The sequence below is a fragment of the Sinocyclocheilus anshuiensis genome, unplaced genomic scaffold, assembly GCF_001515605.1.
Source record: "Sinocyclocheilus anshuiensis isolate Anshui unplaced genomic scaffold, SAMN03320099.WGS_v1.1 scaffold1930, whole genome shotgun sequence".
In the NCBI taxonomy this organism is placed as follows: domain Eukaryota; kingdom Metazoa; phylum Chordata; class Actinopteri; order Cypriniformes; family Cyprinidae; genus Sinocyclocheilus; species Sinocyclocheilus anshuiensis.
The window spans coordinates 73,925-95,900 of record NW_015547726.1 but is presented as its reverse complement, the minus strand read 5'-3'; the positions used below and the strand labels follow the sequence as shown (position 1 = coordinate 95,900).

At 39.6% G+C, this 21,976-nt stretch overlaps 1 protein-coding gene across 2 annotated transcripts in view; it reads left to right on the top strand.

Moving 5' to 3' along the window:
• The first annotated feature begins 74 nt into the window (after window positions 1–74).
• LOC107704282 (chromodomain-helicase-DNA-binding protein 8-like) overlaps window positions 75–21,976 on the top strand; it is a 30,205-nt gene continuing 8,303 nt past the window's right edge. For both annotated transcript variants that reach the window (XM_016507165.1, XM_016507164.1), the window contains exons 1-33: window positions 75–150; window positions 817–1,004; window positions 1,489–2,536; window positions 3,051–3,326; window positions 3,417–3,533; window positions 4,576–5,054; window positions 5,150–5,264; window positions 5,467–5,664; window positions 5,837–5,905; window positions 6,005–6,060; window positions 7,578–7,695; window positions 7,831–7,914; window positions 8,177–8,314; window positions 8,483–8,604; window positions 10,969–11,212; window positions 11,646–11,822; window positions 11,946–12,089; window positions 12,175–12,273; window positions 12,366–12,525; window positions 12,765–12,975; window positions 13,105–13,300; window positions 13,411–13,581; window positions 13,750–14,040; window positions 14,145–14,365; window positions 14,487–14,689; window positions 16,548–16,704; window positions 16,796–16,885; window positions 17,213–17,316; window positions 18,199–18,322; window positions 18,571–18,646; window positions 18,766–19,040; window positions 19,122–19,351; window positions 19,861–20,508. In XM_016507165.1, coding sequence (XP_016362651.1) covers window positions 1,583–2,536; window positions 3,051–3,326; window positions 3,417–3,533; window positions 4,576–5,054; window positions 5,150–5,264; window positions 5,467–5,664; window positions 5,837–5,905; window positions 6,005–6,060; window positions 7,578–7,695; window positions 7,831–7,914; window positions 8,177–8,314; window positions 8,483–8,604; window positions 10,969–11,212; window positions 11,646–11,822; window positions 11,946–12,089; window positions 12,175–12,273; window positions 12,366–12,525; window positions 12,765–12,975; window positions 13,105–13,300; window positions 13,411–13,581; window positions 13,750–14,040; window positions 14,145–14,365; window positions 14,487–14,689; window positions 16,548–16,704; window positions 16,796–16,885; window positions 17,213–17,316; window positions 18,199–18,322; window positions 18,571–18,646; window positions 18,766–19,040; window positions 19,122–19,351; window positions 19,861–20,508 — 6,547 coding nt within the window. In that variant the 5' untranslated portion in view covers window positions 75–150; window positions 817–1,004; window positions 1,489–1,582. The remainder of the gene's footprint in view (window positions 151–816; window positions 1,005–1,488; window positions 2,537–3,050; window positions 3,327–3,416; window positions 3,534–4,575; window positions 5,055–5,149; window positions 5,265–5,466; window positions 5,665–5,836; window positions 5,906–6,004; window positions 6,061–7,577; window positions 7,696–7,830; window positions 7,915–8,176; window positions 8,315–8,482; window positions 8,605–10,968; window positions 11,213–11,645; window positions 11,823–11,945; window positions 12,090–12,174; window positions 12,274–12,365; window positions 12,526–12,764; window positions 12,976–13,104; window positions 13,301–13,410; window positions 13,582–13,749; window positions 14,041–14,144; window positions 14,366–14,486; window positions 14,690–16,547; window positions 16,705–16,795; window positions 16,886–17,212; window positions 17,317–18,198; window positions 18,323–18,570; window positions 18,647–18,765; window positions 19,041–19,121; window positions 19,352–19,860; window positions 20,509–21,976) is intronic.

The window sequence follows — 21,976 nt, the reverse complement described above, 5'->3', positions numbered from 1 at the left end:
AGGATGGACCAATCAGCGGACAGCACTTGAGGTCGGGGGCTGAGCGTTCGACCTAGCGCTGGCAAGAAGTTAGTTCCTGCTATACGCTGGCCGTTTCCTGTAATCGTACAGTGTTGTGAGACGGAGAAAGCCATGTGTGTCGATGCAAAGGTAAATTTAGCACCCCGAAATTATTGCGGGGAAAGTTGGGGCAGTGGATGGCAGCGTTATTAGGGCATATTTTAGTAGAAAATACGCCCTGGCCAAGTCGAAACAGCTTTGCGGCCTTGTCCATGTCTGTTCGTAGTCGGGCTATGGTTTTTGTAGCACGTTGCCTTTGGTTTGGTCCGGTTTGTTGATGAGAGAGATTGAAAGAGAGTCCGAACGAGAGACGTATTGTGAGATGTATCGTGAATGATGGAGGATCTTTGATAAAGCTTAAATCGGCCGTCAGAGAAAAACAATATGATCGAGCACATATTTAGCATTTATAGCAATAGGAATCGCCCTTGTTAACATTGATGGGTTTGTCGGGTGCCTGATTTAGGATTGTTGTTCCACATTGATGGCAAGGCAAGGAAGGCGGTGTTGATTTCGGTTAACATAAATTATATGATTTCCGATGGACTAAAAAGAATATGACATTAGAGGTAATACAAATTTGCGCTCTTTGACTTTTAAAAACAATGTTAGGATACTCGCTAAGTGACATACTGTACAAGTCAGTCAGACATGATGCCATGTGAAGTGATGGCACTGCCATTTAGTAAGATGCAGCAACTATATAGTATTAATGTTTTAATTAATGTAAATTGTAAAAAAAATTGTCTTTTCCAGGGAATCATTACACATATTTATTGATGGATCTTCTAGAGCTCACTCCAACCAGACAAAAAGTCAAACGCAAGCAAAAAGTAACTCCAGAGAGTAGGAGAGGATAGACGAGAGGAAGAGAGAGAGTGAAGAAGGGTGAACCGGTGGACTCCCTCTTTTCCTGTTCCCCTCTCCCTGATAATTAATTTCAGGTAAGTTTACCTGTCAAACAGGAGACTGGAGATTACATATTAGCTCTGATAGTTGTGAATTTGATAGTGATGTGTGTGTATCTTTAACTTTATGAAGGTGCTTGTAGATTTTATTCTCAGTATATTATTTATATGTTTTGCATATTGATATACTGACATAGATATATACAGATACTTATCTAATGAGTGTGTATAATTGTGATTTCATTTATATTATGCATTATATTATGTGTGTATGTTGTTTTTAAGATATGTATAATAAATATAAATCTAAACAATGTCTAAAATAAATCTATAAATCCTAAACAATGTCCATTGATTTTTTTTAATTCATTTATTTAAGGCCAATTACTTGATTAATTTTGGCTGCATACATGAAACCCAGTAACTCCTTAATTATGTTATTACTTCATTAACATATGGGAAAAAAAGACTTGATGAAGGTGGTTACAGTTTTTCTCTCTTTTTTTTTTTCCTTTAACAGCATAATTGCAAAATCTCTTCGGACTTGTTGATGTTTTTGTACGGACACTGGATATCACACATTCTTTTCATTTTTTCACAAACTCTTTGACAAGATGGCAGACCCCATTATGGACCTCTTTGATGACACACCACTGTTCAATTTGGATTCCCTACCGGAGGATGCGTTCTCCCAGGGCTCCTCAGACCCAGTTGAGGAGGCGCTGAAGTTGGCACTGGGCCAAGTGGACCCACCTATGGACCCTACACCAGATCCTGGTGTCTCTGTGCTCAGTGATGTCACAGATCCAGCTCTAATCTCAACACCTGTTGCAGCTCCTGCCTCCCTCCCACTGCAGACCCTTCAAACACAGCAGCCCACCCAGATGTCCCATGAGGTTTCTGTTGCCCCGGCTTCAATTTCCATTCAGCCTTCTCTCTCGGTGGCCAGTAATAGCAGTGGGGCGGCAACGGTCCTGCTGAGCTCCCCTCTTGGAGTACCTGTGTCAGGGGCTCAAGTCACCACCCAGCAGCTGCAGACTCAGCAAATCGCTGTTACGCAACAGGCAACAGGACAGTCGGTCCCAAAAATTGTAATTTTCAAAGGCCCTCAGGGTCAGACTCAAGTGCTACAGGGTGTCACAGGAGCCACAGGCTCTCCAGGGAAAGTCACCCTCACTAGAGTCCTGACAGGGACCCCGCTTAGGCCAGGGATGGCGGTTGTTTCCGGGGGAACGGTATTAAACGCGACATCTCCTGGGCAGGGACAGGTCAAACTGGGCACTGGAGTCCAAAGGCTGGTTCAGACTCCAAATGGCCCGATGAAGCAGGTGTTACTGACCTCTGTGCCCCAGACTCAATCGCAGGTTCATACTCAGCCAGTCCAGGTACAGATACCTGCGCAGACGCAGCTCCAGTCACCGTCACAGCCAGCACAGGTACAGGTGCAAGTCCAGGTGCAGCCTCAGATGCAGGTGGCATTACAAACACAGGACCAAGTGTCAGCTACTACATCCCCTGGAACGACCATCCGACCTCAAGGTGTCACACTTTCAGCAGTGTCACAGCAGGTCAGTCTCTGCCAGGTTTATTATTGTTAATTAAAACTAAAACCAAAAAACAACGGTTTGGTTGCTTGAAATAAAATGATCTTAAACTTAAATAATAATTATAATAATTAATAATTCATATAAATTAACAAATATATAAGTTATATAATTACTAATTGTGTAAATTATAATATGATATAATATGTAAGTATTATACATTTTATATAAAGGTATTTCAGCTAGTTTCCTAGGCAGCATTTTTTTTTTTTTAACTTGAAGTGATAAAACAACTAAAGCTTAAAGAAAAATTATATTGACTTAAAAAAAAAAGATTATAAGTGACAAACACACAACAATATTACTAAAACTTTAACTACAATTAAAACAAAATATAAAAATAAAAACTAATTCAAAATATGAATAAAAACTAATGGTATATCGGTGATACTAAAATAACAGTTGTCTCTACGCTGTTTTACAAATTTGTAATTATTTTTGCTGTTAGAATCTTAATAGCTCTTTTATCTCTATTCAGGGGGAAGCAAAGAGGATCACTCTGGTTCTACAGCAGCCCTCGCAAGGTGGGGCCCAGGCTGGGACACTGACAGTAGGGGGAACTGCAGCTGCAGGGGCGGGTCAGCAGGGCCAGCAGCACAGGCTGGTGTTGGGCTCTCTGCCAGGGAAGTTGGTCCTGCAGGGAGGCCAGCTGGCAGCTCTCGCCCAAGCCAAGATGGGTCAAACGGGTGCACAGCCGAAAGTGCTCACCATTCAACTGCAAGTTCAACAGCAGCCCAACCAACAGGGAGCCAAGGTGAGTGAAAGGACAGGTCGTGTGTGTTATAAGATATTCTTTTTCTTGTAACTTGTTGGTGACTGGAAGCTTTTTCTCTGTGTGCAACAGTTTCAGTTGGTTTCTGGGGCAGCTAATGCTGGTGGCAGCCCTCAGGTGGTGCAGATTTCTCAAGGGCAAGGAGGACAAAGACTAGCAGTGCCTCTTAAACTACTGCTGCAGCCACAGGTAGGACAATTCTTACATCTATTTTATGGTTCTGTGATGTTCTTTGGTGTATATAGAGCCATAAAGTAACATTGCATTCTGTTATTTCTGTACCACTTGGAATCTGAAGAATAATGAAGTATTGTTTTAAAGTTATTTAAAGATTTTATATAATGTATACACTTTTTGTCTGGTTTAATTCCTTACAATGATTTTGATTCGTAAAATGTTCCATTAATGATTTTTTTAGTACCCAAAAGGACAAAATATTTGATAAAAGAAAATGAATTTCATTGCCAAATGAATGAGAGAATTCCAATAACTAAATTTAAACAATTCTTTCCAAAGGTAAATGTACACAGACTTTAATAAAAACGTACAAATATTTTTCATAATAAAGGCCAGTTATTTAATTACATTTTTGCTGCAAAAATGTAATCTCGGCTTAATCGTGTACTTTGTTTTTATATATATATATATATATATAATTTCACATCTAATTTTCATTAGACTGACATAAGTGTAAGGTTATCTGTTAGCTGTTTCATACACATAATATGGCACACATTTTCATCTATTAATATGCCATTTACCTCACTTGCCACACTTATTATCTCTTTCTTCAAGGTTCTTGATTTACTAATTTTTGAGGATCTGAGGCTCTTACTTCCGTACACACTCTCTTGCTTGTCGCTCGCAGTCTATGGTGAGATGAGATTCATACTGCCACCTGCTGTCGGAGAAGTGATATTACATATTGGACAACATATATATATAAAAACTAAAACAAAAAGGTGTAATAAAATACCGTAAAGTTTTTATTAACATAACTACACTTAATCTACACTTAAGCACTTTGCCATATGAACAACCAGCCAATAACTAGACTGGTTTAAGTCTTACAGTTAGTTATAAGCTGTATGTCACTCATTAGAGTCAATCAAATGTCATTTGTTTCCAATATTTGTAAAAATAAGCATAATAACTGATTTTCCATTCCCAACCATTTTGTTTACATGGTGACAAAGTACAGTTCTCAGAATAAACTGTCAATTTTCTGCAGTCACACACTGCTTCCAGTGCTGGTGGGACCGTTTCTGTGGTTAAAGTTATCAGTACCTCGGCTGCCGGCTCTGCGTCCGGCACCACAACTACAGCTTCGTCTTCCGGTGTGCGTTTGGCAAAGGTCCAGGAGCCCGTGCGAAGAGTGGAGACGCTGTGCAAACAGGAGAAAGCAAATCGCATTGTTGCTGAGGCCATCGCACGGGCCAAAGCCAGGGGTGAAAGGAACATCCCCCGTGTGCTCAACCAGGATGAACTGCCAGCCGGACAGACCTCTGCAGACCTAGAGGGTGTCGCAGGGGCTGGAGGAGCCAAAAAGAAAGGAGGTGGTGGTGGTGGTAGTGGCGGGAGCAAGAAGAAAAGCCCAAGTGTGGGAGTAGGAAAAGTGGTGGCGGGAGGAGACAAGAAATCCAAGGCGAAGACTCCAGGAGTGGTTTCGGGAGGTGGAGGCAGTAAAAGTAAATCCAAGATTAAGCTCAAGTAAGTTATGATTTCTTATCTTCCCTGGAAGAGTTTGACTCTTATGTATTTGACTCTGCCTTTTTTAGTTTTCACACTTTATTTCCTCTCCATAGCACCATCACTCTAGTGGGTGGTAAGAAAAGGAAAAGAAATGCATCCTCTGATCATTCAGATATAGATCTTAGCCCACCTGTTTCACCCCGCACACTGGAGGAGGAAATGTCACAGGTATTACATGCTTTAGTAGTACTTACTAATATAAAATCAGTCACTCAGTTAGTGATTCATAGCAGCCATATTAAGCCATTGAAGTGTTGTACATGTTGGCAGGCATTAGAGCTGCATTGTGACAGAATTTTGAATATAGAGCATCAGCACAATGCCATAAACCTGATTTATTGGCTCTACTGTGATCCTGTTCTTCCAACAGAAGCGACGTTCTAACCGTCAAGTGAAGCGGAAGAAATACACAGAAGATTTGGACATTAAAATCACAGATGATGAAGATGAAATGGACATTGATGTGACCACAGCTCCTGTGTCTGGTGCAGGGTATCTCCAGTCCATGGGAGCAGAACTCCAGCACGAACTGGATGGGGATGGTCTTCCAAGCATGCAGTTTTTTGTGGTGCGTCAGCACTCCAGTCATAGCGGATTGGACATTTGTGGTTTTTACTACCATTTTATTCCCTTCTCATTACTGGTTTTGTCAGAAGTTTTTAGCTGTTTACAATTGACACTATGCCACCAGTAATAATAAAAATATTGATATGTGTGTGCATGTTTCTGATTTGTTTCAGGAGAACCCAAGTGAGGAGGACGCTGCTATTGTGGATAAAATATTGTCTATGCGGGTGACCAAAAAGGAGGCAAGTATCTGTTCATGCTAATCACTACCATTCACTTGTGAAATCTTGTGCTAGTTTGCTCTGACTAAATCTTCATGGCGTTTTCTTGTCCTGATCCAGGTGTTTCCAGGGCAGTATACTAATGTGGATGAATTTTTTGTCAAATATAAAAACTAGTAAGTCATCACCTGTTTTCTTAAGCCTTTTTTGTGAAAATAGAACAGATTTAGTTTTAGATTTTTTTTTAAATCAAAGACCAACTTTAAATCTGCCAAATTACACTGAACAAAATTATAAACGCAACACTTTTGTTTTTGCCCCCATTTTTCATGATCTGAACTCAAAGATCTAAGATTTTTCTATGTACACAAAAGGCCTATTTCTCTCAAATATTGTTCACAAATCTGTCTAAATTTGTGTTAGTGAGCACTTCTCCTTTGCCGAGATAATCCATCCACCTCACAGGTGTGGCATATCAAGATACTGATTAGACAGCGTAATTATTGCACAGGTGTCCCTTAGGCTGGCCACAATAAAAGGCCACTCTAAAATGTGCAGTTTTACGGTCCGGGGGGTTCCGAAAACCAGTCAGTATCTGGTGTGACCACCATTTGCCTCACGCAGTGCAACACATCTCCTTCACATGTTGGTCCGCTCTTCTTCAATGGCTGTGCGAAGTTGCTGGATATTGGCAGGAACTGGAACACGCTCTCGTATACGCCGATCCAGAGCATCCCAAACAAACTCCGGTGAGTATGCTGACCATGCAAGAACTGGGATGTTTTCAGCTTCCAGGAATTGTGTACAGATCCTTGCAACATGGGGCCGTGCATTATCATGCTGCAACATGAGGTGATGGTCGTGGATGAATGGCACAACAATGGGCCTCAGGATCTCGTCACGGTATCTCTGTGCATTCAAAATGCCATCAATAAAATGCACCATCGAATGTGAGCATTTGCCCACTCAAGTCGGTTACGACGACGAACTGCAGTCAGGTCGAGACCCCGATGAGGACGATGAGCATGCAGATGAGCTTCCCTGAGATGGTTTCTGACAGTTTGTGCAGAAATTCTTTGGTTATGCAAACCGATTGTTGCAGCAGCTGGTGGCTGGTCTCAGACGATCTTGGAGGTGAAGATGCTGGTGTGGTTACACGTGGTCTGCCGGTTGGATGTACTGCCAAATTCTGAAACGCCTTTGGAGACGGCTTATGGTAGAGAAATGAACATTCAATTCACGGGCAACAGCTCTGGTGGACATTCCTGCAGTCAGCATGCCAATTGCACGCTCCCTCAAAACTTGCGACATCTGTGGCATTGTGATGTGTGATAAAAAAAGTACATTTTAGAATGGCCATTTATTGTGGCCAGCCTAAGGCACACCTGTGCAATAATCATGCTGTCTAATCAGTATCTTGATATGCCACACCTGTGAGGTGGATGGATTATCTCGGCAAAGGAGAAGTGCTCACTAACACAGATTTAGACAGATTTGTGAACAATATTTGAGAGAAATAGGCCTTTTGTGTACATAGAAAAAGTCTTAGATCTTTGAGTTCAGCTCATGAAAAATGGGGGCAAAAACAAGTGTTGCGTTTATAATTTTGTTCAGTGTATAAACAATCAATCAATTTTTTTGTGGAAATGTATTTCTTATTTCTTGAAAATGTTCATTTATGATGTGTTTCTAGTTCGTACATGCACTGTGAATGGGCCAGTCTTGAGCAGCTGGAAAGAGACAAGAGGATCCATCAGAAGCTGAAGAGATTCAAGACAAAACAGGCACAGATGAGGAACATATTTCATGAGGTAAGACCATATGAATTTGAAATTAGGCAAGTGTGAAATGTTTTGTTTGGTAGTATAAGACATATGGCTTTAGAAAATCTCACTAATTGTGTTGAGTATTTATAAACCTATCTGGAATGCTTCCCTGTGCTTTAGGATGAGGAACCTTTCAATCCAGACTATGTGGAGGTTGATCGTATTTTGGATGAGTCACATAGTGTCGATAAAGACAATGGGGAGGTAAGAATTCATCGACCACAGACAAGTTTTTCAAATGTTAAATAACTGATATTCAAACTGATATTACATGTGTTTTTGAGTCTATTTGAATTATTTATTTTAAAAAGTCATTTGTTCTGCACTGGTCTGCTGTGCATAGCCAGTGATTTTAAAAAGATGTTTGTTTGTAGTATTTCTTGGTACCTAGTCTTATCTAATCACATTTAATTCAAACTGCACACTGCCAAAACACTGGTTCTGAGTGTTGTTTTCCCTCTCACAGCTGGTTGTGTACTACCTAGTGAAGTGGTGCTCTCTGCCCTATGAAGATGCTACTTGGGAGCTGAAGGAGGACGTTGATGAAGCAAAAGTGGAAGAATTCAGGAAGATTGAAAGCCGCCCGGCCCGACTCAAGAGAACTGTGAGATACTGGCACGCTCATCCACTGCATACTATTTTATCTGCCTCTTCCTCTCTCCTCTCAGTGCCTGGTCACCAGAGCATTTTTACCCTGTCTGTATTCTTTAGTTTTCATTAAGAAACAGACCAGACAGTGGTTAATTATTAACAAGACTTGCTCTTCCATCAGCCTCGACCTGCTGCAAGTGCCTGGAAGAAGCTTGATGAGTCCAGAGAGTATAAGAATGGGAACCAGCTCCGAGAGTACCAACTGGAGGGAGTCAACTGGCTGCTCTTCAACTGGTACAACAGGTAAATACCCTGCTAATTCACATTGGAGGAGGGGCGGGACTAATACCATGCTGACCAACTGTCATACATTCTGCTTGTACTACGGCTAATATTGACATTAATATTGCTTGTCTACAAGTATTCAAGTGCCTCTATTATGCCATTTCCAATATTGGCTTTCATGCAGTGTGTAATGTAGCTGTATGTGAATGTAAACGATCAGCAAAGTTGTAAAGCCGAAAGTGCACGATAAATAAAGTTGTCTCCCAAAATAAAGAATTGACTCTCTACAGCCTAAACGAGTCATTAGTCGTTAATTCGAATCCCACTTCTAACACATTTGCATAATTCCCACCTAAGTTCTACATTGGCCGGCAGCAAACAACTTGACCCGCCCACAAACACGTTATTTTACTGACGACTGCTTCTCTAATCTCGGGGAGTTCAACACGGAATTCACTAAATGCTTGCTCTTGAAAGATGACTCGGTACCCTGTTTATTTGGACCAGCTGGCTCCACTGAATCACAAGTATGATAAATAATAGATGTTTATATTTTCTATCCAGCGTTCAAAATACGGAACTATGGCAATGGGCGTATCGTTTCCGAAATGCGCTGTACGCGGTAGACCAATCACGCGTTTTTTTTGACCTTGCATGCATGTAATCCTATTGTAGGAGACTCCCAAAACAATATTAGGAACCTTAAAAATGGCATAATAGGGGCACTTTCATGTTTGTATTAGATGGGATACCCGGAGTACTGTGAATGATATGAAAAATAATGCTTGCAATATTTCATTCAAGATGCGTCTGCCACATTACTTCTGTTTAGGGATGCACGATATATCGACCACCATATCGGTATCGATGTCCAGTGACTTGTTTGCATTATTTATGCATTATTTTATTTATTTGTAAGACTTTTTTATGACTAAATTTGGTAATGGGAGAGTAAAATTATTTTTAAAACGTACACCGTTCAAACTAGGCTGCTTATGTTGAAGTGTTTGGGATGTGGCTTTTAATGATGAGACCTTTTTTGTAATCAGGCTCTCAAAAAGTATATAAAAATTTGGATATAGATTTATCGGCCAACATATCGGTTATCGGCTTTCAAAAATAAAGAATTATCGGTTATCGGTATCGGCCAAAATTTTCATATCGGTGCATCCCTACTTCTGTTGATATTCAGTATCATAGCAACCAAAGCGTTTCAACTGAAAAAAAGGCACTGCGCTGCAGAAGCGCTCAAGCGCTCACAGCTGGGAGTTTTCAGCAGAGCGCCTGGTGTTTTCAGCTGGCTAAAAACGCTTTGGCGGACACATGGCATAAGATATGATGAAATTTGAAGCTCATAAATATAAAAGGGGTTTTATAGACAGCCACAAATTTTAAAGAAAGTTTTCGTATTTTCTGTATGTTTTAAAGAACTTTCCACATTGGGGAATGTTTAAAGTTTTTTGAATTTTTAGCTTTGTTCATTTTAGTCCACGTGTTTTAGCTTTGAGGTATCTTTAGGCTTGTGTATTCTTAGATGACAAAATAAACAGATATAAACCTTTTTAAAGGGATCATATGATGTGATTTCAAGTTTTCCTTTCTCTTTGGAGTGTTACAAGCTGATTGTGCATAGATAAGATCCCTGAAGTTGCAAAGACAAGTCTCAAAACCAAAGTCAACATATTCTGTTACACCAAATACACAAAATAATGATCTTTAAAAAAGCATCATATGACCCCTTTAAATTTACACACTTTCTCTTCCAGGGAATTGAACCAAAAATATTGATGATTTATTCCCTGCTCAGGTGTGCATAAAATGCATTCTAGAATGAGATTGTTCCCTCCCCCTCAATTATAAATACCACCTGCCACTGATCCAATGCTAAAGCAGTAGCTTGGAGATACAAAACCATAAGTAAATAATTTGAGAGCCTTCTATTTGGACTGATCAGCAGCCTCCTGATGCTGATCGTGGGCGTCCTTATCAGAACAGTCACCCTGGGATCTTTGTTTGAATTGTTATGGCCTTTCTCAAATAACAAATGCAGGTGCATTTCTTATTTATTGCCGCCTGATTCTGGCAGGACTGCAGGCGTAGGTGAAAATGGTGCCGAGAAATGGACCACAACTGAAGTTGATTAATTGATTTTGTCCATGGTACAATCTAGGGTTGTCACAAATTGCGTTCAAACAATTTCATGGGGTCAATAATAGTTATTTCAGTACTGAAATTGAATGGGTTAACAAAACAGTAGGCTACAACTTTATATGTTTTGTTTATTGTTTATATTGTTTTTTTTTTTTTTCTCTGAAGAAAATTGCTCTTCCTCTTTATCCATTTCTTACACCCTCTCTTCTGTATTCATGACTTCCCACACAGGCAAAACTGCATCCTGGCAGATGAAATGGGTCTGGGGAAGACCATTCAGTCTATAGCCCTGCTGTCAGAGGTGTTTGCTGCAGGGATCCAGGGGCCATTCCTCATCATTGCCCCTCTATCCACTATCACAAACTGGGAGAGAGAGTTTTCCACCTGGACAGACATGAATGCTATTGTTTACCACGGCAGTCTGGCCAGTAGACAGATGATCCAGCAATATGAAATGTACTGCAAAGATGACAAGGTTGGTTTAGATGTGTGCATTGTGTGTTTCTGTCTCATCAGTTTGATTGCTACTAATCAGTGCTGTTAATTTTGACTAAAACTGTTAAACATTTTCGGTAATTTAAGTAAATCTGAAATTAAATAATATATAAATATTAGAAACTTATTTATTTCGTTTAAGTGCCCAGACAGAATTCATCATTTTCATTTAAGTTGAAATACTAAAATTACTAAAACTGAAATAAAAAAGCTAAATGAAAATATAATTACAAAATGATAACTCACAATATAAACATAAAAGCTCATTTAAAACATTAATAAATACTAGAGTAGTATAAAAAAATTTTAAAAAGCTAAACGCTGCTGAGTGGAAAGTTGTTTATACTAGTATATTTTGATAGCCCCATTGTGGCTTACTCTCTCACTTGTCCTCTTTTTTTTGTCGTCTTCAGGGACACTTAATACCAGGGGCCTATAAGTTTGATGCTCTGATCACAACTTTTGAGATGATTCTATCAGATTGCCCAGAGCTGAGGGAGATTTCTTGGCGCTGTGTAGTTATTGATGAAGCTCACCGTTTGAAGAACAGAAACTGCAAACTCCTCGACAGCCTCAAGATGCTTGACCATGTAAGTGATTCATCTTTTTATTTTTTACTTTCTTTAAAAGAAACCGAATGTATTAATGTGTTAGTTACAAAAAATTAGTTGTGATTCATTAATTTGACAATTCTTTATTTTTTCCCTTTTCAGGAGCATAAAGTGTTGTTGACAGGCACTCCACTTCAAAACACAGTAGAGGAGCTGTTCAGTCTGCTGCACTTTCTGGAACCGGCCCAGTTCCCCTCAGAGATAGAGTTTTTGCGCGAGTTTGGCGATCTTAAAACAGAGGAGCAGGTAGAAAAAATGTTGGAACATTTTGGCAGATACTTCATCTGTTAAGAGCATCAGCATTTTCCAACACACTATCTTTGATTATCAGGTCCAGAAACTGCAGTCAATTCTAAAGCCCATGATGCTGCGTAGATTGAAAGAAGATGTAGAAAAGAACCTTGCCCCAAAACAAGAGACCATTATTGAGGTATGAACTGTTTTTAACATCAGGTCTTTTCTAGATGATTATTTCTCTTTGCTTTTGTAAGTTCTGAGTGCATCATTTTCTGTGGTCCCCAGGTGGAGTTGACTGATGTACAGAAGAAGTATTACCGTGCTATTCTAGAACGTAACTTCAGCTTCCTTAGCATGGGAGCCACACAAAACAGTAATGTACCCAATCTCCTCAACACAATGATGGAACTTCGAAAATGCTGCAACCACCCTTACCTCATTACAGGTACTGAATTTATGGCTGTTCCCTTTTAGTGGCTCTTATGTAATTTTAGGCTTGCAGTCTTTGTTTACATGTACAGGTTTTACTTCAAACTTGTGACTGCGTTGGTCCTGTAGCGCACCCACAAATGCTAAAATGCTGCTTATTGGTTTCCCATCCTGACTATTTAAAAAAAAAAAAATTTTAATAAATATTGCTCATCTTTTTGTTGTCCACTTTCCACTTTTTGTCTCTCTGTGCAGGTGCTGAGGAGAAGATAGTGGCTGAGCTGAGGGAGGTGTATGATCCTCTGGCTCCAGACTTTCATCTCCAGGCTCTGGTGCGCTCTGCAGGGAAACTGGTCTTGCTGGATAAGCTGCTTCCTCGCCTTAAGGCTGGCGGGCACAAGGTGCTCATCTTCTCACAGATGGTTCGGTGCCTCGACATCCTTGAAGACTACCTCATACATAAGAGGTATAGCTTTAGAAATGTAAACTGTGAAATGGAAATGTGTGATTTATAAGGCAACTGCAGCCAAAATAATTTTAATTCTGCCATCTGGTTTGTTAGATGGATCTAAAATTAGATGTTCTCTCTGATTAGATACCTGTATGAGCGCATTGACGGGCGGGTCAGAGGAAACCTGCGACAAGCGGCCATTGATCGCTTTAGTAAACCCGATTCAGACCGGTTTGTCTTCCTGCTTTGTACCCGGGCTGGAGGTTTGGGCATTAATCTGACTGCTGCTGACACCTGTGTCATTTTCGACTCTGACTGGAACCCACAGAATGATCTTCAAGTGAGAGTCTCACATTATATATATATATTTTTTAGTGATTTCAGTGCATTAAAGACGATGTTTTCTGTTACATGTGTTCAGTCTCATCATTTGTCTTCTCTTCCACACAGGCTCAGGCACGTTGTCATCGTATTGGTCAATCTAAAGCGGTGAAGGTGTATCGTCTCATTACCAGAAACTCCTATGAGAGGGAGATGTTGGACAAAGCGAGTCTTAAACTGGGACTTGATCGAGCTGTTCTGCAAAGCATGAGTGGAAATAAAGACAGCAGTGTTAATGGGGTAAGAATGAAAGAAATCATAATTTCATATTGCTCTATTAAAGGTCTAAAAAATTAAACCCGTTCAAAACCTGTATGATTTGGTGAATTACTTTAAATTTTTCAAGTTCAACACAGAAGCACTTTGTGATCGATCATCACTCAGTGGTATGCTATTAACTTTCCTCAGATCCAGCAGTTCTCAAAGAAGGAGATAGAGGATTTGCTTCGTAAAGGTGCTTATGCAGCCATTATGGACGAGAATGACGAGGGCAGTCGTTTCTGTGAGGAGGACATAGATCAGATACTTCAGAGAAGAGCAACTACTATCACTATAGAGAGTGAAGGTAAAGGATCCACCTTCTCCAAGGCCAGTTTTGTGGCGTCTGAGAACCGCACAGATATTGCTCTGGATGATCCTGAGTTTTGGCAGAAGTGGGCCAAGAAAGCTGACATAGACATGGCCTCTCTCAACAGGAAGGTACAGTGTAGCATTTAGAAAATGGTTACTGTATCCTTTATTTTCTGCTAGTCTATCCTTTTATTCCTTAATCCTTTGTTTTCTTTCATGCTAAATCTTTGCAGAATACTCTTGTGATTGACACACCAAGAGTAAGAAAGCAAACGCGTCAGTATTCCAGCCTACGTGGAGAGGGTGGTGATCTGTCTGACTTGGACAGCGATGATGACTACCCACCCCATAATTCCCGACAATCTCGGGCCTCTCGACGCTCAGACCGGCATTCTGGTGGTGGTTATGGGCGCACAGACTGCTTCAGAGTGGAAAAACACCTACTTGTTTATGGGTATGTGACTTTCTTCCTGATCATGTTTAGCTGTGTGGGTTTTAATTCACCTGTTCATCTCATGAGTATGAAACTTTCTGTGGAATTATAATTTCATACATTTTACATTTTGTCTATACAGGTGGGGCCGCTGGCGGGATATCCTGTCTCATGCTCGCTGTAAGAGGCGTCTCAGTGAACGTGACGTGGAAACCATCTGTCGCGTCATCCTGGTTTTCTGTCTGATACATTACCGTGGAGATGAGAACATCAAGAGCTTCATCTGGGAGCTAATCACCCCTCCAGAGAATGGACGAGAACCACAGGCTCTGCTTAATCACTCTGGTATGACTTTCTCTCATTATAATCTTTTTTAATTAATACTCTTTGATTCTACCAGCAAGGACCCTCAGGTGGTTTTCCATCAGGTCTTCATTTTTTTTCATGGTCAACATTTTCCAGCCACCTTTCCGCTATCTCTGACCTTCCTGTATGATTGTTGCATTTCTAACTTTCAAATTGGTTGTGAAGCAGCCATTACCTTCTGCTTATTCACCATGGAAAAATTGAGTAAACAATGTATGAATATATCTACACAAAACAAATGTCCCCAAATATGACTGCAAGAAAAGACTAGTCTAGACTCTTTATTGGGCTAATTAACATAAATAATTGTAATAATTACAGTATAGAATAGTTTGTTTGGACATAATTGTTCATAACCAGCCACATTACAGAAAGTGTTTAAAGATTGTTTTAGTATTGGTAATTTTCACCTTGTGCTCATAGTTTTTTATGTAAAATACTTCTCATCCGGTCTGGCAGTCACATATAGTCTAGACACAAAAGGTCAAATATTTCAAAGCATGACACACATTGCATTTGAAAATTTAGCATATGCATTTAAGTGGAACTCCATGCAGCTCCCATTAGGGATGTAATGTTTAACCACGTGCCAGTTGAAAATCGATTAAAATATGTGACTATTCAAATCAGTTGAGATGCCAAACAAATCGCGATACAATTGGAGTAGGAGTTTATATGAATGTATCTCTGAGGGGAACTGACTATCTTTAGAAAAGTTTACGTGGTATTTTCTTTTCATCTTGCATCTGAACAATCAAAGATTATAGAAAACCCAAGACGTGTCACTCGTATAGTTTTGATGGGGAAAAATACAACACTCAATATGGCCGCTCTATAGAACGAAGGCCCGCCTTCTGAGTAAAAGAGCCAATCGCTAATCTGTGAAATCAGCGCGTCACTGCAGCTGCCGTTAGAAGTCCCGTTTGCTATAGAAACAGTCAGTGTTCTGAGACGTGCTCTTAGTTTTGGAGAATTTGATGTTTCCCCATTCAAAGAGTTAGGAGTTGCATTTGCATGCCCGAGAGGCGTTTCAAAGATGGCCGCCGAGTGACATGACTTGTCTTAAAGGGACTTTGGAACAATGCATATTAAAGTAGTGTTCATAAAGCAGCTCTGCTTTGTTTACAGCGGTAACCCAGGAAACACTGTATCATTGCTGTTCATAAGTGCCACCTGCCGTCAGAGAGTGAATCTGCGTCTCATTCAGCTTGTCTGCTGTTTCGTTCAGATGTTTTATGTAGTATAGTTTCACAAAGCTAAAGCCAGAGCATTCTGTTTTTGCTTCAAATTTCGAAATTATACAGTCTAATTTAGATTAAAAACTACTCATGCTGCATCTTTATTTGGATCATGATTAAAATCCAGTGGTTGCCTCTAATTTTAAATGGAAAGAGCACAGACTAAGCCTTAGTTTGTTCATATTAAGAGATTTATTTTATTTGTATAACTAACTTGTTTGATTTGGGGTTTGTTTTAAAATTTCAATTTAGTTTTGTTATATTTCAATTTCACAAAGAAACGTGCAGCAATAGCCTAATAAAACGACACCTTTTAATTTACTGTATGCCTTCAATCTCATTTTGTTAAAAAAAATAAATTGAGAAAATCGAATCGTGAAATCTAAATCGTGAATCGAATCTTGATTTGATAGTATCGTTACATCCCTAGCTCCCATACTATCCATTGGAAATGAATGACTTCCAGTTTGTCAAAGATGGTGAAAAGGCGGCTTTATTAAGCAACATCCTATGTAGGTTGTGAAATAGAGCATTAGCTTCATGCTAAGCAAGCTTTAAGCTTTTATAAATGCTCATAATGGCGCTCTCTTTTCCTTTAGGTCTGTCCATCCCTGTCCCTCGTGGCAGGAAGGGGAAACGGGTGAAGGCTCAGAGCTCTTTTGATGTGCAGAAAGTTGAGTGGATCCGAAAATATAATCCTGACAGTCTTCTGCTTGATGACAGTTACCGAAAACACCTAAAACACCAGTGCAACAAGTATGTTAGACCTATCAGGGACACTATTTAATTATACTAAATATACAAAATATTAGCTTGAGTGTCTTAATTTCACTGTCCCCTTTTTTAGAGTGTTGCTGAGAGTACGTATGCTGTATTACCTAAAACAGGAGGTCATTGGAGAACATGCTGATTCTGTACTGAGAGGAGCTGATGCAAGGTATAGCCATCATCTAATGTCATTGCTTTAGATAAAATTATCATCACTTTGGATAAAAGCATCTGCTAAATGCAGAAATGTTCATCTAAATGCAAAAGTTTGCATCGCTTTGGATTGAAGCGTTTGCTAAATGCAGAAATGTAAATTTCATTAACAACTGGTCGTGTCATCAACATCAACAGTTATCACTAAATCCTTAATTATTTGATCTTTTTATGCTGTGTAAGCTTAAATATTAGGGTTTCTGTGATGCATTGATCAGGTTTCACAATTTAGATTGAAAACTCCTTTAAATTCCTTCACTGATGATAGTGTGATTCCTTGCAGGGATATTGATATCTGGTTACCTGAAATGGAGCAGCAGGATGTTCCGTCTGGCTGGTGGGACGCAGAAGCTGACCGATGCTTGCTTATTGGTGTCTATAAGCATGGTATGTGCAGGCTTTATTAACGTCATGTCCAAGGATGTTCAGTTATTTAAGAAGAACTTAAGTCATTAAGTCTTAGGAGTAGTGATAGACCGATATTGATATTTTATAACCGATACCAATTACTTGCATGTTTATGTGCCCGATAACCGATATGCAGAACCGATATTTATTTACTGTTATAAAGTAAATAAATGACTGAGTGAAGTAAGTCCATACTTCACTTTGGTTTTTCCTCCTATCAGCCATCTTAAAAAATAAATAAAAAAAAGTGTTGAAAATTACCAGTCTTTCATGTTAAATTTAATCTTCATATTACAATAAAAAAAACATTTTATTTAAAGCATCAGCAGCAAAACTGCGATCGCTCGCGGAGATAATAAATTAGTTTCCATAGAGATGTATTTATTTAGATGTTTATTAGCGAAATGTTATAATTAAATAATAATAATAATTGTAAATAATTATATAGTAAATGTTAATACAATTTAGGGGTGTTTTAAACAATCTAATTTGTGCATTAATGGCTGTTATGTTAAATAAAGTTTACTAACTACAGTAAATAAAGTACCTGTGCACGCCGTTGTCTCCTCTCCCCTCAGACGCCGTGGTGCAATGGCGATCCTGCGTGCAATTCTCAAAACATCCACAAGATGGCGGCGTTTATCGGTGAATCCGATATTACAAAACCGATATCCGATTATTGTAAAATGCTTAAATATCGGGAAAAATATCGGTAAACCGATATATCGGTCGATCTCTACTTAGGAGAGTTTACCTAGTTTCAAGAGTTATCTGAAAGTCATTCTGAAGTGCCCCACAAGCTAAAATATATAGTTTTGCAGATCATTGATGTGTTTTACCATCTGTATCTCGCCGTTTCAGGATATGAGATGTACACCACTATGCGTGCTGACCCCTGCTTATGTTTTGTTGAGCGATGTGGCCGTCCAAATGAGCAGGACATTAACGCGGAACAGCAAGCAGCAGACCCAGAGCTTGGGGAGGGGTCAGTATCAGACAGACCTGGGCAGTGTTTTTTTTTCAAAAGCATTGTGAGCAAAATTGACCGTAGAGACCATTGGTGACAATGGTTCTACAATCTACTTGCTTACGATGCTTTTGGGAAATGCAGACCTGATCTCTTGACTCCTGCATTATAATTTTGCAACTTGTATGATTAACTGATATAGTTAAGCTTCTGGATGAGTGTCATTGAATTTTCTTGTGAACTTGTACGTTCTTATTGTGTTTTAGAGGGGACTATGACAAGTACTCAGAAGATCCAGAATTCAAACCCGCGACAAGACACACCAAGGAGGTATATGAGGAGGTAAACGCCTTTAGAATCATTACATTTTTTCCCTGTAACCTTAAGTGTAATTCTGGCACATTTATCCTGTGTTATTAGGAATTTAAATTTACTAAAAAAATGGATAATGTGCTCCTCAGGCTGATTCAGTGAATACAGACGGTGAGATTTGTGTGGAAGATCGCTCTGCCCCTGTGCAGGTTGAGGGGCCATCTTCGGGATCGTCAGATTTGTGTTACTGGCCAACAAGCTCATCGCTCACAGCCAGACTTCGCCGTCTTATCACTGCCTACCAACGCAGTTACAGACGAGAGCAGCTTAAGATGGAGGCAGCAGAGAAGGGCGACCGTAGACGTAGACGCTGTGAACAAGCCACAAAGCTCAAAGAGATAGCCCGACAAGAACGACAACAAAGGTATGTTCCTTAAGAAACCCGTTCCTGAAGCCTCCTCTTCAGTTGAGCTGTCCAGCATTCTCATAAGCTTCTCTGTTTCAGGTGGACTCGTAGGGAGGAATGTGATTTTTACAGGGTGGTATCAACTTTTGGGGTCGAAAGAATAAAGAAAGAGGCTGATGCTCCAGAAGGGGACGAGCACATGGACTGGAATCACTTCCGTTCTTTTGCTCGACTTGATAAGAAAACCGACGAGAGCTTGACACGTTACTTCAAGTGCTTCATGTCCATGTGTAGGAAAGTGTGTCACCTTCGGCCAGCACGTGGAGAAGGTACACTATACTTTAAAATGTTGTATGTATTTTTACTTGAAGTCAATGCGAAACAGTGTTCATATTCATCTACTCGTATAATATGACTTTTTTTAGCGGAAGTAGAATATTGAATAAGACCCTGTTTGGAAATTGGTTTAGGTTAGGGACACAAAATATATTGGTTTATTTAAAAAAAATATTGATTAATATTTGATATTTAATTGCATATATTCATTTTTCCTATTTTTGAATTTTGATTATTACCTTTAAAAACAAATCTTTAATAAAACCATTTTTTAATACTGTTACAGTGTTACATTACAAAAATCGTTTTCAGTAGTTGAAATATAAATATTAGATGAAAACCTTAAACTTAAAGCTGCCTCATTAAGAAATGTTGCCTTGGCAACTAACTGAAATAAGTTGTAAGTACTAAAATTACTAAAACTGAAATAAACATATAAAGCTATATAGAATAATTTTTTTAATAACACATTGTCTACTGTTATCCCTTCTTCCTCTCTTAGAATCTCAAGATTTGTCCCAGTCTCTGGCCCCCATCACAGAAGAACGAGCCTCACGCACACTCTACAGGGTCAGCTTGCTGTGCCGGCTACGTGAGCGCGTTCTTCCTCACCCCTCGTTGGAGGAACGCCTCAGCCTGGCACCACCCTCCTCTGACCTGCCCAGCTGGTGGAGCATCCCACAGCACGACCACGAGCTGCTCTTAGCCGCCGCTAGACATGGCGTCAGCCGCACAGAACTCTCAATCTTCTCTGACCCACAGTACTCATTCAGCCAGACCCGCCTCGACTACCTCCAAAACCAGCAAGCTCAAGCAGCTTCACAGATTCACACGTTAAGTCAGTCACAGGATCCGACCACTATCAAGGAGGAGAGCCTAGATGATGAGTCTCGGCTGCTGGGGGTGGAGGCCCTCTGTCCGTCAGACTCTCCAGTCATGCTTCTCTCCCATTCTGAGGGGAAAGTTGGAGTTCAGGCTGCATGGGGCTGGAAGAGCAAAAACAATGGTCCGAGTGAGAGAAAAGGAGGAAGAGAGAGAGGTGAAGGACCGTCAGACTCAGATTCTGATTCAGACTCGGGGTCGTCTTCCTCCTCCCGTCATTCTGGCAGCTCAGATGATAGCGGAGACAGTGATGCTGAGAGAGAACAAGGTGAGGAGACACTGTTGCATTTAAATCATGTTCGTGGTAACCTATAGAAGTATAGCTTAAAATAGTATTTTTTAGGGATGTAATGTTTCACTCAACTCACGATTCGATTCACGATACTGATTTCACGATTCGATTTTCTCACGTTTTTTTTTTTTTTTAACAAAATTAGATTAGAGACAAATTATAAATGAAAAAGTGTCCATTTATTATTATTGCTTGGACAAAATGCTGCACATTTCTTTTCTTTATTTCTTTGTGAAATATGTCAAATAACAAAACTAAAAATTTTTTTTAAAACAAACCTCAAATCTAATCAAATAAATAAAACAAAAAACCTCTTCATATAAACAAAGGCTTTGCCTGTGCTCTTTCCATTCAAAATTAGAGGCAACCACTGCATTTGAATCACAATCCAAACAAATATGCTGAATACATGCAGCATGAGCAGTTTTTAAAATCTAAATTAGATTGTATAATTAGAAATTTTAAAACAAAAGCAGAATTTTCTGACTTTAGTTTTGTGAAACTATACCACATAAAACATCAGCACGAAACAAAGACAGCAGATGGGCTGGATGAGACGCAATTTCACTCTCTGACAGCATGTGGCGCTTATGGAACAGCAGTAATACAGCGTTTCCTTGGCTGTAACAAAGCAGCGCAGCACTTTTGAACGCTGCTTAATATGCATTATACAGTAGGGATGTGCATCTCATGACTCAGACTGATACGATACGCATCTCGATGCATAGCCAACGATACGACAGGCTAAGCTCCTCTAACACTGACCAACGGGAACACAATGATATTACCACTGTCTCACATACTATTAGGCTATTTGACTTTTTTTTATTTTTTTTATTTTATTTTATTTTTTTTAATTTTTTTACAGTTTCTAGCCATGCAGCCTTTCTCTCTGGTTTTATGACAGCTGTACCTTTTATAGTTTGCAGAACAGATAGCAGAACATTAGAACATTAGTGTAGCCTACTAGCTTACATTTGATTTACCTATTACAATAGTCCACTTACAGTTACTGCTATCATAAAATTACACTTTTATATGTAGGTTTAAAATTCTACAAAAAGCAAATTTAATGTCCAAAAACTAATTTTTTTAGCAAAATGTGTATTTTACTCCTATTCGATTGCGCTCCTTCTGTTTAGTGCGCATGCACGCAGCAACGCTCGTGATAATATCGTAATTGTTGTTTTAACGATGTGCGATTTGACATTATCGAGTATTTTGCAAAAACCATTCAAAACATGCCTAGAGCGCACGCATACATTACGTGAAGTCTAGACTAGTGCATGTGTGCATTCAGTGTTTTCTTTCACCGCACGATTCAGTCTATTAAAATGCATTTAGAATGATCACAAATTCAAGACATCATGGCAGAAAATTTATATATTTATACCACTTCATATAGTTATTCAATTTCACACGAAGAGTGCCGTTTTTCTCCAAA